The 19,664-nt window shown below is 42.7% G+C and overlaps 1 protein-coding gene across 1 annotated transcript in view; it reads right to left on the bottom strand.

The window, feature by feature from the left end:
• Positions 1–19,013, bottom strand: part of LOC130116606 (gamma-aminobutyric acid receptor subunit beta-2) — a 125,168-nt gene extending 106,155 nt beyond the window's left edge. The window contains exons 1-3 of the mRNA XM_056284569.1: positions 18,931–19,013; positions 18,654–18,751; positions 17,901–17,968 (exon numbers count right to left, since the gene is read on the bottom strand). Coding sequence (XP_056140544.1) covers positions 17,901–17,968; positions 18,654–18,751; positions 18,931–19,013 — 249 coding nt within the window. The remainder of the gene's footprint in view (positions 1–17,900; positions 17,969–18,653; positions 18,752–18,930) is intronic.
• Positions 19,014–19,664: the final 651 nt, after the last annotated feature.

The raw sequence follows: 19,664 nt of genomic DNA, 5'->3' as shown, positions 1-19,664 counted from the left end.
AGAAACCCTGTATCTCAGGATTAAATGACTGCAGGCCTATCACTCTGACATCTATGGTCATGGAATCCTTTGATAGACTGGTGTTGGCCCAACTGAAGGACATTATAGGCCCCCCTGCTGGACCCCCTGCAATTTGCCTACTGGGCAAACAGGTCAGTGGATGATGCAGTCAATATGGGACTGCACTACATCTTGCAACACCTCAAATCCACATATGCAAGGGTCTTGTTTGTAGACTTCAGCTCAGTGTTCAACCCCCATCGTCCCAGACATCCTCCACTCCAACTCACCCAGCCCCCACCTGTCAGTGGATCAAAAACTTCCGGACAGATGGGAGGAAGCACGTGAGGCTGGGGAAAATCAAATCCAGCACCTGTACAATCAGCACTGGCGTCTCCCAGGGATTTTTGCTCTCCCCTCTGCTCTTCTCCCTCTACACTAATGGCTGCATCTCAGGAGACTCATCTGTTAAACTCCTGAAGTTTGCAGACAACTTGATGATCATCGGCTTCATTTGGGACGGTGAAAAGTCTGCATACAGACGGGAGGTTGAAGAGCTGGCCCTCTGGTGCAGTCATAGCAACCTGGAGCTGAACAGGCTTAAAACTGTGAAGATGACAGTGGACTTCAGGAGGAGCCCCCCAACACTGCCCCCCCACCACCACCAGAATCAACAGCACTGTGTCTGTTATGGAAAAGTTCAGGTTTATGGGATCCAGAATCTCCCAAGACCTAAGGTAGGTGTCCAGCGCAGACACCATCATTAAAAAGGCCCAGTACGTGTAGGTGCTGTGGGAAAGACTCTGTGAACAGCACAAGCCCGATTTCTCCTTCAGTATAGTACAGAGTGAGGACTTTTTTTTTTTGTTGCTTCAATCCATTACATTATTTATCAGTACTTTTTGTACATAAACAAAATCATTGGAGAAAAAAATCCTTTAAAGCTGGGGTAGGTAGTGTTTTTATAGAGTCATTGAGCAAAAATTCCATAACCTTTCAGCATATTGTAATTCAAGGGGTCTGAGAGAAAACTAGATTTATGTATCTCCTCTTGGATCTGTATTCAGGCTTTAAAAAAAAAATCTAGCCCGGTATGGAATATTTTAGCCAATCACTGGTCATTTCAGAGAGAGGGCGTTCATATTGGCTTGTCTATGCTGATGTTCGTACACCGTCAATTCGTGTATGCCCCGCCCCCTCGGTCGCTTGTGGTTGTAACCCAAACCCTAACAATCAACAAGACCAACTCAAATTGGCTGCTTCACATTAACAATACTAATATAACTAAGAGATCCACTGAATAAAATCATTTATTTATTTATGTTTTGACATGGACAGATTACCAACTACGATTCAAGTTTCACGAGTCTCGACATTTCCTGGTTGTACACGAGTGTAAGGGGCTGAAGAATGTTGCGGAGGTCACTTGGTGGGAGGGGTTTAGCGAAGTGATACGAGAGAGAGAGAGAGAGAGAGAGGCGGGAGGATTTGTGTTGGACTGTTCAGTGTTACTCTGCTTGTGACTAGAATCTAGATAACCTATGTACATCACAGAGCATTGGATGGACTTTGGCTAAAAATTATTCCCTCCTTTGACAATGTAGTCATGATGGACTTTAAGAGGCGGTGGAGGGTAACATGTGAGAGTCACAAAAATTAAAAATTGGCCTCCTCTCCTGACAATGGAGAATTACACAAAAAACGAATGTAGCCGTGAAGACAATCAGCTGACAGCCATTTCCTGAAATTGTTGGTCGACCGATTAACCCACTTTGATTTCTGACTCTCTGGCCCCTGCCGCGCGCACGCACGCGCGCACACACACACACACACACACACACACACACACAGAGTAGTGCCCCAGCTGCAGGTGATTACCAGACCGGCAGAGAGAAGAGAGAGAGGCATAGGGAAGTGTATGTGTGTGTGTGTGTGTGTGTTGGAGTCAGTACAGAAGAGGGGACAGGTGCGAAGATTATCTTGCCGCAATGAGCGTAATAGCACAACAAAAATATGTTGTCAATTCCCCACGGTAAGCCAGTCAACAAGCACAACAAGATGCCAGGGCCGAACGCTTAGGTCCCACAGCTGGAGGGAGGGGGTCACTTTCTTACGGGCTCAACATCCACCTCAACATCCACCTCATCATTCACCGTCAGAGACAACAGTGAATCCCAGGCCTAACTAGTATGTCGCTTTCCCTTGAGACAATTGGTTACATGCTCACCACCCCTTGGCATTTTAAACTCCCATCACTAATTGTACAATAAGCGGCATCTATGCCATTAATAACAACTTAAGTAGTACATCTTTAGTGCTTTGTCGCAGCTTGTAAACATGTACCTGTGCACGTGTGTGTGTTCATGTGTGTGTGTTTGTGTGTGTTTGTGCATGCCTTGTTTTATGTGTGTCACTCCATTTGTCATCATCAGATACTGCCAATTATGGATTTGTCATATGATGTCCAAGTTCTGAATATGACGTAATAACTTTTCAGACCGTTGATTGGTTAAAATACCAAAAATAAAATAAAATAAAATAAAATAAAGGCTATTGCTGCTGATAACAGGGGGCTGTCCAGAAGAAAAGGTCCTCTGCTGCAATGGCTTGAGCATGTTCAGATCAGAGCCTGCTAGAGCACAGCATGGTTTACTGCGGCATACCCTGAGGAAACAGCAGCGGCTTCTAAATGGTTCTCAGTTTGGTGGGCTGTTTTAGCTTTGAAAGGCAGTAGACCAATGAGCCCATTTGAAAACAGATCGGGCTTGAGGAAGACAAACACCATCCGAAAAAAGAAAAAAATTAAGGCAAGATGTCCTGAAAGTCAAGAGAAATCACATGCTAAGGAAAAGGCGGTACGGAAAGAGGGATTGTGGGCAGGTTGCAGAATGTTCAGGAGCTTGGAGGCAAACTGATTGCAAAAGAGGAACTGAGGAACAAAATGCAAAACTTTTTGAGACCCCAAAGAGACTTGTTGTGCAAACTATTAATGAGAGTCATTGATTAATGAGAGTCTTGATTGATGCTTAATCATTAATTATTGATATTTAGTATTAATTTTTAATGATTAATTATTCATTAATTATGATTATTAATGAGATCCTTGGTGACCTGCTGTTGGAACAGGCATAATGGATTTATAAACCACCAGTCAATATTTACCCAGACATCACAATATACACAACTCATACTTTTTTCCTTTTTTTTTTTGGAGGGTGGGGGGTTACTTTTTCTTACTTTGCAAGATCTGTGGGAATCTGCAGTCATCTCTTTAAGACTGTATGCAGTGCTTTAGTCATAATACGATTATATGTCAACGACGGCATTTTACTCATGGCAAATATGTTTGGCTGCTTTTGATTTCCTATAATAATTATGACTTGTATTCTGTAAATTGTGTAAACACAACATCCATTGCATGATGTCCATCTTGGGAGAGAGATCCTTCCTCTGTTGCTCTCCCTGAGGTTTCTTCCTATTTCTTCTCCTTGTTAAAGGGTTTTTTTTTTTAGGGAGTTGTTCTTTATCCGATGCAAGGGTCTAAGGACAGGATGTTGTGTTGCTGTAAAGCCCCTTGAGGCAAATTTGTAATTTGTGATATTGGGCTATACAAATGCAATTGACTTGACTTGACTTTGGTCAGGCTATATGCGCTCTAATATTCCCTTAGACAGATCTATTTTCATTTATTGGCAAATAAAAAAGTTTATTCTGGGGCATCCGGGTAGTGTAGCAGTCTGTTCCATTGCCTACCAACACGGGGATCGCCGGTTCAAATCCCCGTGTTACCACCAGCTTGGTTGGGCCTCCCTACAGACACAATTGGCCACGTCTGCGGGTGGGAAGCTGAATGTGGGTACAGTGGCTTGCAAAAGTATTCATACCCCTTGAACTTTTCCACATTTTGTCACGTTACGACCACAAGCATAAATATATTTTATTGGAATTTTATGGGAAAGACCAACACGAAGTGGCACACAATTGTGAAGTACAAAGAAAATTATACATGATTTAACATTTTTTTTTACAAATAAAAAATGGAAAAGTGCGGTGTGCAAAAGTATTCAGCCCCCTTTTCTCTGAGTGCAACCAATTGCCTTCAGAAGTTGCCTGATGATTGCTGAATGATCGAATGTTGACCTAATGACTAAATAGAGTCAACCTGTGTGTAATCTAATCTCAGTACAAATACAGCTGTTCTGTGACAGCCTCAGAGGTTTGTTAAGAGAATATTGGGGAGTAAACAGCATCATGAAGTCCAAGGAACACACCAGACAGGTCAGGGATAAAGTTGTGGAGAAGTTTAAAGCAGGGTTAGGCTATAAAAAGATTTCCCAAGCTTTGAACATCTCACGGAGCACTGTTCAATCCATCATCCGGAAATGGAAAGAGTATGACACAACTGCAAACCTACCAAGACACGGCCGTCCACCTAAACTCACAGGCCGAACAAGGAGAGCACTGATCAGAGATGCAGCCAAGAGGCCCATGGTGACTCTGGACGAACTGCAGAGATCCACAGCTCAGGTGGGGGAATCTGTCCACAGGACAACTATTGGTCGTGCACTGCACAAATCTGGCCTTTATGGAAGAGTGGCAAGAAGAAAGCCATTGTTAAAAGAAAACCATAAGAAGTCCCATTTGCAGTTTGCCAGAAGCCATGTGGGGGACACAGCAAACATGTGGAAGAAGGTGCTCTGGTCAGATGAGACCAAAATTGAACTTTTTGGCCTAAATGCAAAATGCTATGTGTGGCGGAAAACTAACACTGCACATCACTCTGAACACACCATCCCCACTGTCAAACATGGTGGTGGCAGCATCATGCTCTGGGGGTGCTTCTCTTCAGCAGGGACAGGGAAGATGGTCAGAGTTGATGGGAAGATGGATGGAGCCAAATACAGGGCAATCTTGGAAGAAAACCTGTTGGAGTCTGCAAAAGACTTGAGACTCGGGCGGAGGTTCAACTTCCAGCAGGACAACGACCCTAAACATAAAGCCAGGGCTACAATGGAATGGTTTAAAACAAAACATATTCATGTGTTAGAATGGCCCAGTCAAAGTCCAGACCTAAATCCAATTGAGAATCTGTGGCAAGATCTGAAAACTGCCGTTCACACACGCTCTCCATCTAATCTGACTGAGCTTGAGCTGTTTTGCAAAGAAGAATGGGCAAAAATTTCAGTCTCTAGATGTGCAAAGCTGGTAGAGACATACCCCAAAAGACTTGCAGCTGTAATTGCAGCAAAAGGTGGTTCCACAAAGTATTGACTCAGGGGGGCTGAATACTTTTGCACACCGCACTTTTCAGTTTTTTATTTGTAAAACATTTTTTAAATCATGTGTAATTTTCTTTGTACTTCACAATTGTGTGCCACTTTGTGTTGGTCTTTCACATAAAATTCCAATAAAATATATTTATGTTTGTGGTCGAAATGTGACAAAATGTGGAAAAGTTCAAGGGGTATGAATACTTTTGCAAGCCAATGTATGCGTCTTGGTCGCTGCACTAGTGCATCTTCTGGTCACTTGGGGGTGCCTGTTCAGGGGGGAGGGGGAACTGGGGGAATAGCGTGATCCTCCCACATGCTGCATCCCCCTGGCGAACTGCTCACTGTCAGGTGAAAAGAAGCGGCTGGCAACTCCACATGTATCCAAGGAGGCATGTGGTAGTCTGCAGCCCTCCCGGCATCAGCAGAGGGGGTAGAGCAGTGACCAGGATGGCTCGGAAGAGTGGGGTAATTGGCCAGGTACAATTGGGGAGAAAGAGGGGGGGAAAATCCAAAAAGAAAAAAAAAGAAACATTTTCTGTGTGCCATAATGTTGTACGTGAAAAGGACATTACATTTTTGAGAACGTATCACAACATTGAGTATTATGAAAGGTTTAACTCCAATATTGTCTTTCTCTCATCTCATTTCATCTTATCTCATGAGATGAGATGAACAAAGTACTGCTTTATTAGCATTTGTATCAGTCATTGCTTTACAGGATGCTGGTAGCAGGGGCCAAAATGCATGGCTCATTTTGTAGTCCAAGGGCATAACTTACAGAAGAGTCATTTAGGTTCATCAGGCTGTACATTGCTGAAGAGACATTGCTTGCACACTACACACTAAGGCAGAAGAATTGATTAAATCTATTTGGCACTTAAAATAAAAAAAATACCAAGGCGCATTAACGCAGTCACTCTCTACCATCACAATATGATGCTATGAATCTCACAAAGGCACAGTGGGCATCACGGGGGTTGCTAACATGCTCTGATTGTGGCAAACTTTGATAAGGTCTTCTGCAGTGAAGGGAGGACAAGTTGCTGCTCCCAGCTATTACAGGTCAAGTTGGTACTTGCCCGTAACGTGAAGCACAGAGCCATGGGTGCTACAGAGATAAGGGATCTGGCTCCCACGCAAACTTCAGATTAATTAGGAGGGAGAACGTCACTGTTTAAGTGTGCGAAAGTAATGGGATCACTGGAAATTAGACCATGGTGCCCTGGTGTTGGACCACTGTGTTTCTATGGCCTGCAGCGGATGTCGAGGTCCAATTGTTACTTTTATTTGTCATTATAGATGCCTTATCTTGGCGTGGATAAGAAAAAAGGATAGCAGGCGTTTCTGGGTACTTGCTATTTTAATATGATCTCAGAATCACGTTGCTCAAAGCTTCAGTAGCATAATCTGTTTTTAGCTGCAAATACTACAATGGATGGTAATAAAGTTTATTCACAAAAAGAAAATTATATATTGCCTTCTATAATGATACTGAGTGCTCTGTATGAAAACTGTCAGCGTCCGACTAACAAATAATTCATTTCAAACTGCCTTTGTAAAATTTAACAAATTGTTCTCAATATTTGGATCATCAGTTTCTCATCCTATTGGACAAAAAAAAAAAAAACCTCATTTGACACAGGTCATGTACTTTGTAAACAGGTCACCATAAGTGGTTCCCATTAATAAACAAGCAGACCCCATTCAGGCAAGGACTGTCCCAAGGGGACATGGTCTACGACTACCACAGCCCTCATTCACTCTCTGGGGAGCAGATTTCTTCAAGGGTCACCAGGCTGCAAGTTGCAGTCTCAAATGTACTGAGTGAGTGATGGATGAGTCCCTTGTGATTTAAACTTTTCAATTTACTAGTAGTTTGATTAGTGCACATATATGCATTTGCTTCACATCCAGTTTAACATAAAAATAGTTTTAAAAAGAATATAAGCCTAAGGTAAATCAATAGTAAATTAGAGAGCAAGTAAATAAGGAAAAGAAAGACTTATATAAAGCCTACAAAAATCCATAATGTGTTATCCATAGACTTGAAATCCTTTTCGAGGACTGGTATGATATAATTTATCAAATTTTTGTGATGGAAAGAATTACCTTCTCTATGAGGCTTGAGGAAACTAAATTTGAGGGATTTTGGGAGAAGAGGAAATTGTATATTTCCCCAAAGCGTCATTCTTTTGTTTAGATTTGTTTATGTAAGTATATTTTTTGTACTTTTTTCTTTCTTTTTTCTTTTATCTCAAATGGAAAAACACCCCATGTTCTATTTTTGTGTTCTATAATTACTCTGTAAAATGCAGAAAAGATGGATCATTTTGTAAAAGTATCTAACTAAAGAAAATTATGTAAAAATGCTGTTAATATGTGATTCCAAATTTTTAAAAAAAAGAAATCCTTTTCAAGTGCAAACATAACTATCTTAATGTTTTTTTAAATGTCCTTTGCTTTTAGTAAGGGCGAACAGAACAGGACTTGGTTAACAAAATGGGTTCCTGACTCACAGGTTGTAATATCAGTGCACTCTTTCACATTTATAAGTGCTGAAAAGCCAAATCCAAGTCACCGAGAAATTGATAAGTGCTCTAAAGTGCACAATTCTAAATGCCAGATTTTAAATCTTATGCCTGCGCCCACATTAGGTAGCCAGCCATTACTTTTACCCGTACACTTCTCTATCATCTTAAGTGGCCTTAAGTGGCCTAGCATTTCTCTGGAGGAGGCTGGTGAACCCGATCATCCATAATACCGTATGAGATAATCTTTGTCTATTACAAAGTATGACTCGGTTCACTTCTCTTCCTACTCCTCCTCCTCCTCCTACTTGACTTGACGACGACTTCGACTTCTTCTTCTCTTTTTTTGTTGTTGGTGGTTTCTAAAACAGGTATGTCCTCTAACTCATCTTCCTTTTATCATCATCATCAACGTATCATCATTATCATTAACAACCAACATGTTCGTCCTCATTAACAATGAATTGATTAATGCTGCTATTGGCCAAACACCCAGCCATACAGTCTGCATCATTTGCAATGGCATGGCAATCTCTTCATGGCTATGAAAACAGTTTTTATATCTATCTTATTTATTGCATTCAAAAGGCATGTGGGTGTAATCTAAATTGGTAAGTGAGGCTCTGTAGGGAAGCACATGTACCTAAACAAACCACTGTAAATAATGTAAGAGCATGGGATAGTACTGCTGCACTCGCACAATCCATCTAACCCCCCACTCCCACCCCGCCGCCCAACACTCCCTCTATTCCTCCCTCGTGGCTTTGCCTCTATGAGACTTGCTCGATATGTTTTTCTCTGAATGATACATAACCCTACTACATGTAATGCATACAGCTTTCGTGTGTGTGTGTGTGTGTGTTTCTGTGTGTGTGTGTGTGTGTGTGTGTCTGTGTGTGTGTTTCTGTGTGTGTGTGTTTCTTTCTTTCTTTCTTTCTTTTTTTTCTTGCCCAGTTCAATCTGTTGATAAGACCAGCAAGTTGTTGTCCCCTTTTCAGATGGACGAGAGAGAGAAGCTGGTTATAAGGCATGGTGTAAAAAAGAGGGCTGAAACAATACCATTTACCATAAAGGGCCATGACACACTGGATGTGAAATGTATGAAATTACTAACCCATGCAGGCATAAGAGAATAAGGAATCTAGATCAAGCTGAGCACAACATAAATAAATAAATAAATAAATAAATAAAAACCTCTCCTTCCGTCACCTAGTCACATTTTGAAAAAGGTGAACATAGGGTCTTGAATCAAGAAGGATGGATGTGCTGATAGTTTTATGCATGCTCAGTAATCCAGGTAAGAAAAATCAATAAAGTCTCTCTCAATAAACGTTGTGTCCAGATGAACTGATCCACTTTCCTGTGTGCTGATAGCTGCTGTGCTGTATTAAAGCACCACGCTCCACCTTCTCTCAAGTCTACCCAGAGAGTTTCAGCGATACATTTTAAATGGGGTGTATTTATAAAGCACTTTTCTATTCAGCAGAGCACTTGAAGCGCTTTACAATTAATGCCTCACATTCACTCATTCACACTCTGCACATTTATATACACTGGCAGCGGAGGCTGCCATGCAAGGCGACACCCGCTCACCGGGAGCAGTTAGGGGTTCAGTGTCTTGCTCAAGGACACTTCAGCACGAGCTGGGATTGAACTGGTAACTTTTCAAGTGTTGAACAACCACTCTGCCTCCTGAGCCACTGCTGTCTAGCTGGCTGATGCCAGCAGGCTTGTTTTACCACAGAAGAAAGACAAAGCCTAGATTTTCTCCAAGCAGCTTTGTGATGCAGTCTGATTTACTTATTTATTTTATGTATGACCAGGCCAATCAGTTTTGCCATCCTAGGGATAAAAAAAGCAACATGTTTTCAGCTCAGAAAATGTTATTAAAGTTTTAGTATCTACCACCAAAGAAAAATATCACCATTATAATTTGCAATCATTTCAGTGAGAGAAAGGCAAAGCAGAGCATATTGACTACTGTGGCCACTCATTATCTCACAGCAGCGGAAAAAAACAAAACATCAAAAACACAAAAATCTAGCTTCAAGGATGAATCATAGTGGTTTTCATTGTCCATACTAGCCATCTGTTTTGGTTGAGCCCTACATGGGCGGCAGCACACTATAGAAGTGAACAGGTGCAATCTTCATTTTGCTAAATAGGATTGTCAAAGTAAGTTTCCTCATTTGAAGTGAACAACTTATTGTAGTGCAAGAGCAGGTGTAGACGAGGGTGTGAGCAGGATGCTATGATGCACTATTGAGCCTTATTGATGTGCTGTGGGTTGATACGTGTCCTTGAGATGTCGGGACACGTATTGATGAATGTTCTGATCTTATTTCACTGGGTTAGGCTGTGTGATTGTTGTCTGAGTTGGTCTTCAGTGTGAATGCCCACTCTCAGAATGGCACAGGAAGTGTATCATCATATATGTTATACTGTAGAAAGTATCACCAAACACAACAATCTATAACAGCAACAGACCTATCCACTCCAGCCCTGTATGCAGGAAAATATACCTGTAGTTATACAACATAATATTGCTAAAAATTGATGTCGCAGTGCAGGCAAAATTAAGTATTTGCAAAGAGGTTTGCAGAATAGTAAAGAGACCTTCTCTGTGTCTGTCTTTCACATGACCAAATCTGGAAGACCCACTGCAAAAAAAAAAAACAAACCTGGCTGCTCCTCTGCCATATTTTGCAATATAGTATGTCCAACCTTTAGCCTCTTTGTTCAGAAATGGGTGGAGTGGCGTTAGAGGAGCAGAACTAGTGGGCTGAATGCACAGAGCAACAACAAGCCAAGTAGGAAATAATTGTTATTATAGATGAATCTTTCTCTCCACCATATCTTTAGACCTTTTTGAGAAGGTTGTACTTTGACCCAAGATGCAGGCTGTGCAAAGATGCCCCTGAGACAGTCCAGTCCTAAGTAGCAGGGTGTGAGATGCAGGGAAATTGTGCACTGAAAGGCATAACCAAGTGGCTGGGATAGTGTACAGGAATATCTGTACTGAATACAGACTGGAAGTCCCCAAGTCCAAATGGGAGACACTGCCGAAGGTGGTTGAGAATGGCAGAGCTAAGATCCTTTTGGACTTCTTCAGTTCCAGACTGACAAGCAGGTGCTGGCTAACCAACCAGACATTGTGGCGGCTGACAAGGAACAGAAGACAGCAGTAGTGATGGATGTAGCAATCCCGAGCAATGGCAAAATCAGGAAGAAAGAGAATGAGAAGCTAGAGAAATACCCAGGGCTGAGGGAAGAACTAGATCAGATGTGGAAGGTGAAATCAACAGTAGTCTCAGTGGTAATAGGAGCACTAGGGGTTGTGACCCCCCCCCCCCCCAAAAAGTGGGAGAGGGGCTCCAGCAGATTCCAGGAACATCTGAGGTCTCTGTCCAGAAGAGTACAGTCCTAGGAACAGTGCATAATTTGGCATCACAGCAAAGGTATTCATTCTCTACTGCTCTTCTGCACAATATGCAAACCAGCTGCATGCATGACAATTGAGTTATGTTGATATTAAATTAGGTAGTTCAATCCTAGCTGTTGTAATTAAACAATTCAGTATGCCATCCTGGGGGCAGCATACTGGTTAAGGTTAGCGGTAAGGTGTGAATTGAGGTTAGGTCAAGGTTTGGGTTAGGCTGTCCACACTGAATCGCAAGTCAAAGTCCTAATAATGATAGCTGTGCAAACACACCACAGTGTGTGTGTGTGTGTGTGTGTGTGTGTGTGTGTGTGTGTGTGTGTGTGTGTGTGTGTGTGTGTGTGTGTGTGTGTAAAAACATGCACACAACATTAAAGGATTCTGACTGCACAAGTTTTTCCACATCTGCCCTATATGGTGATAGGGGTGATGCAGACTGTGGTTAAGAAAGCTTTTAAGACCCACTGCATAGGACCTCAAAAGATTTAAAAAAAACAACTGTCATTCCATTTTGTTTCCTTTTTTATGTGACTATATGTGGTTTTATTTTTTATGCATTATTGTCTAATGCATATGATTTAGTCAAGTACCAACATGCTCCCATCAGTGTCATGTTCTCTCACAAAGATCCAGCTAAGCTTTTAAAGAGCAGAACACTTCATTAACAAACACAACCAAGTGTGACATAAGAAAATTACAACTATTGTGAAGCAACACAATGCTCTCTATTAATCAATAGCAAAAAAAAAAAATCAGATTGAAGTCATCAAGCTCTGTAAGATCATTAGTGAATCAATTTGAAAGTAGCTCTTCAAATTTGTTAACAATTGCTGCCAAAAAAATGCAAACTCCAAGTCCTAAATCATTCTGTTTGGAAACAAATAAAGGTCTCTTTGTGAACATTCAAAGGGACTCGCTCTGCAGGACAGTCATTTTTTGTTTTATTTTATCGCCAACTCAATCATTTAACCCTGTCTAAAGCTCAATTTGAAAGCAGTGCTTTAGGCCTGGCTAGCTGAAGCAACAACAGCTTAATTGCTACACTGCTGCCCCCAAACAGAGGCGATGCTTCACCCATAAACCCATTTTTTGAAGGTGGTGGTGGTGAGAGCTCGACCCCGGTTTGCCTTTCAGCTTTTAAAGAGCATTTCAAAATGGCATGGGACTCATTTGTTTTGGCAAAAGTGTCACTAAGCATCAAAACCAGTTCAGATATTTTGAAGGAGTTTTGCAGACTGATTTTCCCTTTCACAGTGTACAAACGGTGACTATTTATTTAAACAACTCTTTATACCGTGTGATTCATTGTTTTGCAGGCATCATGGTGTGCACTTGCAGAGGCTGCAATGAAAACTGCAAAGACCAAACTCATGTAAACTCCATTAGATCCCTGATGGTGTTTACATGCCATGGAGGCATCAGCGACAAGTTAAGTTAAATTATATTTATACTGAATTTAATTCAAGTTTTAACCTTCACTTCATTTGTTATATTAGATCCAGCCTCAGAGGCTGATCGAATCAGACATCTATTGATCACCCAGGTCCATTAACGTTACAGGTAGCTGTTTCTCTCGCCCCTCCCATCATTAACTGAACATTAGACAATTCAATACACGCCATAAAGAAACTATCTAATTCACATTTCAGAGATGGACTGACAGCTCATCGGTAAGTTTCCATCAGTCCTGCCCACATCAGCGATAGAAAGTTAAGTGTTGCTGGGAACTACAGTCAGGCAGTGCTGCAAATGCACACTTAACATCATTTTACAGCTCTCAGGTCCGGAAAGTAGAGATTACCTTGTGCCCTTTGAATGCACCCACTATCTGTCTTTCCTCTGATTATCGTATGGTGAACAATGATCTCTTTGGCTCTCCTGCCGAGATCCATTACACTGCATCCCATCTATACCGGGTACTCTCTTTACATTAACATCAGACATCCAATCAGTGACATCTGGATCTGGTGACAGAGGAGGGATGGAGGGGAATGGGATGGCTTTTAAAATGGAGGACTTAGGATTCCAGACACTTCCTCAAGCAGTCAATAAACTCCTCTTGACCTTTGTCTGTATCAATAATGGTATTTCTACCTGTTGCAAGAGGATAAGAAGTTTAGTTCATCCTCAGACAGGGATAGCCCCCCCCCCCATCTATGCTACTGGCATAGGATTTGAGTGCTATAGAGCTCAACATGGAGCAAAACTGACTTTATAGACAGTGATAAAGCAACTCATGAAGGAGGGGAAAAAGAAAGAAATGGTAAATGGACTGCATTTATACAGAAATTTTCTAGTCTACCAACTACTCAAAGCACTTTACAATGTATGCCTCATATTCACCTACTTACACATGCATAATAATAATATGTCCAAAGGAATTGAATCAAGTGCAACTGGACTTGGTTATATATCCATGAAGACTCATGATCACTGAATGGAGCACTAACGAAGTCGAAACTAACACCTCCAACGACTGTCGTTGCTAAACATCGGAACACAAAAGAGCCATTGACATCAATAGCTCTGGTAACGACTCCAAAGAGGCTAAATATTTGAGTTTCATCACCAGCCAGTGAGACTAGCTTGGTCTAGTCAGAAAGGCACGAACTGATGAAGCCTCTTGGATGAGAAGCAAAACATCTTCACGGATATATACCAAGTCCAGTTGCACTTGATTCAATTCCTTTGGATAACTATGACCTGGATGAATGAGAACATTCACAGACAATAATAAGATGCTTTTCTAGACACCCAAAGAGCTTTACAGTCATACACTGATGGTGGAGGCTGCCATGCAAGGTGTCAACCTGCTCATCAGGAGCAGTTAGGGGTTCAGTGTCTTGCTCAAGGACACTTCAACACACTCTCTGCAGTAGCTGGGGATTGAACCAGCCCTCTTCTGATTACTAGACGACCTGCCCTACCTCCTGAGCCATGCCGCCGAAAGAAAGAGAGATTAAGAATAAAACCAAGAGATACGAGATAACAATGTGAAACTAAAATCAAACACAAAAAATAAATCCGTAACCCAACATTTGCATATACTATATTCCTCTCTTCCTCCATCATTCCTCCATAAATGAATCAAACTGCACCAAGCACACCACCTTGGTTTTGCACGTCTAACATGCAATTGGTATTCAGCGTGGGTGTCCCTTCTGTATGTCCACCTCTGAGTCATGCGGTATGAGCCCTCAGCAGCGCTACATACACGACCTTCTCTTTTAACACCAGCACCGCCGCCGCCCCTCTGCCTGGCAGGCCGTTAATGTCAACCCTTTCCTTCTACCCCCCCCCCCCCCCACACACGCATACACACACACACACACACACACACACAGGAAATAGGCCTTAGTGTAATACAGTGCCCAGGGACAGAGGACCTTATGGAATATCATGAAGCTAGTCATAGTCTCCACTCTCCATATATGGCTCCAGGCCTGTGTTGTATGTAGTCTGTAAAATATCTCATTGAAACCTACTATTATTCCGGTGTTGAACTTGAGGCATGTGCTGTCGGATTTGCATAAACACCCTCATGTTTGGGAAAACTTCAGTTTGGAAAGGTGCCCATTTGATTAACCCACTTACATTACGGCAAATCACTTTGAACAGCTGGTTTAAGAAGTTTAGTGAATGGTGCAGCCTGTGAGATGGACCAGTGACATAGTCTGATGTTATGTATGATAACCCCATGGCCAGCTAGGACATTTAAGTCAGGATGTGGCGTAATACCTTAGCTTGGTATGTGACTAGTTCCTCTATGTGAATGCTCAGTCTGGAAAATGACACAAGGATATTTGCATCATAGTATGTCACATAATGGCACATTTCTCCTGAACTGTCTGCTTAAAAGAAAGTGTAAGCTGGGTTTGGAGAGAAGTAGGGTAACAAACCCATCCCCAAGTGTCGTATACAAGGGTGTCGGAACTGGCGGGGACGAAGAACTATATATATATATGAGACAGTACAAGCCTTTTTCATGCCATAAGCAATCATCAGCTGTCCAGCTGTCCAGCAAAGCACCGCCTGATCCTAACAGTCTGTTTAAAAAAAAATGTGATGAAGATTCAGATCTAATGTGTCCCTTTGAATCATGGAGGACTTAATGTGAGGTGTGGCAGGTAAGCAGCCATGGATGGGAGGTGGAGCACATGCTGGTGCACAACAAAGTGTGGATGTCCCTCTCTACCATAATGGGACCCCACTCTATAACATCTCCCCGTTATCCTCTTCCCTGTGTCTTGTCTGTTCTCTAAAGAAAGTGCACAGAGAGGTTGGAACCTAACTTTGAAATAAGTGGCAGACAAGGAGCCAGATGGGAATGAAGACAGGGAGGAAAAGAGGAGCCTGCTTCTGTTATAAACCAGCACCTCTCTTTAAAAAAAAAAAAAAAGTCCTAGCTATACAAGCATCCAGTGGGTCAGGTGCTAACAACCCACCTTCCACATGGAGAAGTGTTTAGAGGACAAGAGGTCACACAGCAATAGCATGATCCAATTGGATGTGTTCTTTCTGGGGTAAAGAGAGGTCATTTTGGAGGGTATCAAGAATCTTTTGGAGTTTCTCGAACATACAGAATGAAGAACATACAGAAAGTTGCAGCCATGAGGTAATGGTGGATCCAGTGATTTAGTTAGAGTAAATCACTGGATCCACCATTACCTCCACAGCACTACAGCCTTTGGGGAATCCTAATGACTCAGTGGGCTGTGCTGCCTCCTGTCACATATATCGTTGGTACAAATCTCTACTGTGTCACTTTTTCCATTTCCCATTGTGTGCTACAATGCAAGGATACCTTGTAAATGACCTGAAATTATTACAATTGCAAGTAAACAAGCTATGTATTTAATAACAACAAAATGCACTACAACCTCAGCTCCCATCTTCCAAAATAAGATGATGGAGGTCAGGTAAAAGCTGCCTGGAGGTAGTTCAGGATCAAATGAATAAATAAATGAATAAAAAAGATGATGCAAAAGTAAAAAACTAAAATAACATCTGGTGCTATGTTACCAAAATCAGCAGTCTGACATTATGAATTATCTATGTGAATGATGAAATAAAGATTAGGATAGAGAACTGTATGGCAGGACATTTGGGTGGGTGAAAAAAAACAGACATGCAAATGAATGCATGTGACCAGTCCCCCCCCACACACACACACAATGTGGTCATAAGCATCATCTGTCAAATGGTAGTGATGGGTGAGCTTATTGGCAGGGGGCTAGCAGCATGATGTAGGGTTGTGTTCATGAGACAGTGATGCAGCTCCTCACATTGGTTATTCTGAGGGAGAGAGTCCTCTACCCGCATGAACAAGTAAACAAAAAAAATGAATGGATGCAGGATTCAAACCTTACTGTGGGCCCTAGAAATAGAAGGTATGACCGTGTGAATGCACTTATCGTTGTGTGTGTGTATGTGTGTGTGTGTACTGACATATGTGACTGTGCTTGTGTGTGCATGTGTGTGTGTGCACGTGCATGCATGTGTGTGCACTTTTGTATATCAGTATATTTACTTTAGCAGGTTTGTTTAGTGTACATCTTTGAGTGTTTTTGTGTCTATAAGTATGTGTGTGCATGTGCGTGTATGAATATATGTATGCCCGTGTCACTACTGCACTGTCAATGCAAATATATGCAAATTCAGATGGCTTCATTTATTTCCCATTTCATCTCTACTCATCAACAACAGTGTACAGGAGCACAAAGATAAAGATGTGAACAACTGCCTTTGGGTGATGATGCCAAAAATACTCTAGTGTGCAATCATACCCTAACATCAAATCATGACTCATAATACAGCTAGTAAAACCAAAACAACTACTCCATGCTATAACTGCACACAATCTGGAAGGCGATCAATTTGAAATACGCCAAGTGCAGCTTTAGTGATTGATCAAGTCGCTAAAAGAAAGCAATTTCAATTATTCAGATGACAAATGAGCAATAAAAGTGTCACATGTATGACTAAAGTATCTACTTTGTCTTGGCTCGTCAATTTTATCAGAAGTGTCAAGAGTGACCTTCCTTTATGTGTAAAAAAACGGGGGGGGGGGCAGCCTGGAGAAATAAAAACTTTGCTGCAGTTCTAGAATCCCATCACTAGGGGGTGCTCTTGTATGAAGCAAAACCATATTTCCCACCTCAACTAGTTCTCACCTCCACAGCTGAGATCTGGTCAAAATACACCTTTACACAGGGTAGAACCTAAAACATGTAAACCAAAGTGGAATATCGAGGGAAAGGCTGGAATGTGTGGCTGCGTAGCAAGACCGTCTACACAAGTTATTATCATATTCAGTGGGGGATGTGAGTGATGTAGAGACTGCATGTGCCAAGCAATTTAGCCATTTAGCCTAATCACTTTCACGAGACGAAACATAACGTGCAGCTACAAACATGGCTCTCTGCTGCAAGCCCCAAGGGTTTCCACCCACGACCCTTCACCCTTAAAACAAACGTATCGTTCTTGATGCACCCGCAAACCTAAAATCAACGAGAAGACAAAATATTTGGGAGGGGTAATATGTTCACGGTAAGAGTGGGGTGGTGGGATCCCCCCCCCCTCCTTGCTGGTTTCTGAGATGAGATGAAAGTGGGCAGTGATGGCCGAGGGAGAAGAGAGAAGTGATAATGGCGCACTTACCATATTGACTTCGGACACCATGTCTATACTGGCTATATCTATATTCATCCCCACTCCGACCGGAGGACCTGGAACAGACCAACATAACGGTCAGCGACCGGGAAACGCATCACCTGCATCGTAACATCATGTCATAAACTCATTGCAGCCGCAAACAGCGGTGTTGTTGTGTGAGCGACGGCAGCGCTGAACCAACAAGCCGTGAACTTGTATTGTCAGCCGGGTAATACTTCCCAATGCCCACTCGGGTGCGAACGGATGCGCAGAGCAGCGGAGAAAGTGCTCATAATCCCCTTACAGTGACGGAAACGTAGCGACTTTATCTCTCCTTCCATTTCCGTGACACTGTAACAAACAACGTTTGGACTAGGGAGCTGCATTCAACACCTGAAAGGGAACATACAAACCCAAGGGGTACACACTCACACATACAGGCGAATATCCCGATATAATTTGGGGGGGGGGGGCATGGTGGAATTATACTCAAACACACGTTACGTGAAGCCTTGCTTTCAATGCGTTGACCCCCATGTTATCGATAGTCCACGACGCTTGAGCCCATTTTGCTGATCTAAGGGGTACTCCCGCATACCTGGACGAGCGGAGGGGGGGTGGGGGGGATAGCCTAAACGAAACCCTAAAAGCGTCATCGGCCATTACAGCAGCCTATACCAGCGACCGTATTATGCAGGCTGACAAAGAACAAACTCCCGAGCAGAGTTGGTGAAATGCGAGTTCGTGAGTTTGGTTTACCTCCGAAATCTGGCCTCAGTCGGATATCATAGCCCTTCAGGAGTCTATCCACCGTTTCTTTCACCAAAGACATATTGCTAGGGTCATTGACACCGGCACTGCGAGAAAAAAAGAGTAAAACACACACACACACACACACACACACACAAAGAGGAAACATATGCAGATGCTGAACATTCGTGGACCGTTTAGCGCCCAAAGTATTTCACTCGCTGTCAATAGCACAGTCACAGAAAGTGTAATGAGTGGAGTAGCATCCTCCGACCCGATCGCTTACCTTTGCGCACACACCACAGCCACTATGAGGGGGAACGACCAGACGCCAAAACACCGCATTTCCCTTATTCTGAACACTGCCATAGTTGTGTTGAAATTTCAGATTTTTTTTTATTTTTTTTTAAAGACAGATGAGATCCAACTTATTCTGGCCGGTGCGGTAATTCCACTGTCGGGCGCATGCGCGTAGTCGACCACAACACCGAGGAGCAGCGCGCCACGGCAGACGCTGCTAGTGGTAGTGGTAGAGTTAGTACCCAGCCACGGAGGAAATTTAAAGGAGAAAGAGGATCAAGTGTAAAAGTTGCTCAGAGACGAACGTGGGGTGGGGGTGGTGGGGGGTCCTCCATCCGTTAGTCATTTTGCGTTCCCAGCACACAACCGTGTGGTTTAGTAGCCCGTGGCATCGACGGTGTCGGTGGAAATGACTCTACGGATGTCTTCTACAAGAGAGGAGGGAGGGGGGGAGGGAGGGAGGGAATGAATAAATGGTGTGCTGCCTACTGTTAAACATTGAGTTAGACGTGATGTATTATTTAACGTTGAACATGCTGAAAATGATCGGGGCTGATGGCTGACACCGACGCGGCCATACGTGCATGTATGGGCGCAAGGCGATATAGTGAGAGAGAGAGAGACAGAGAGAGTGAGGCTCGTGATGTGGCTGAGCGCGTCAGGATACCGTCAGCCTGCAGCGTGATTGACACGAAGGGGAACGAATTGTAATATTCGTTT

The sequence above is a fragment of the Lampris incognitus genome, chromosome 8 (assembly GCF_029633865.1).
Source record: "Lampris incognitus isolate fLamInc1 chromosome 8, fLamInc1.hap2, whole genome shotgun sequence".
In the NCBI taxonomy this organism is placed as follows: Eukaryota; Metazoa; Chordata; class Actinopteri; order Lampriformes; family Lampridae; genus Lampris; species Lampris incognitus.
The sequence above is the reverse complement of the archived record's forward strand: the minus strand, read 5'-3'. Positions and strand labels throughout refer to the sequence as shown.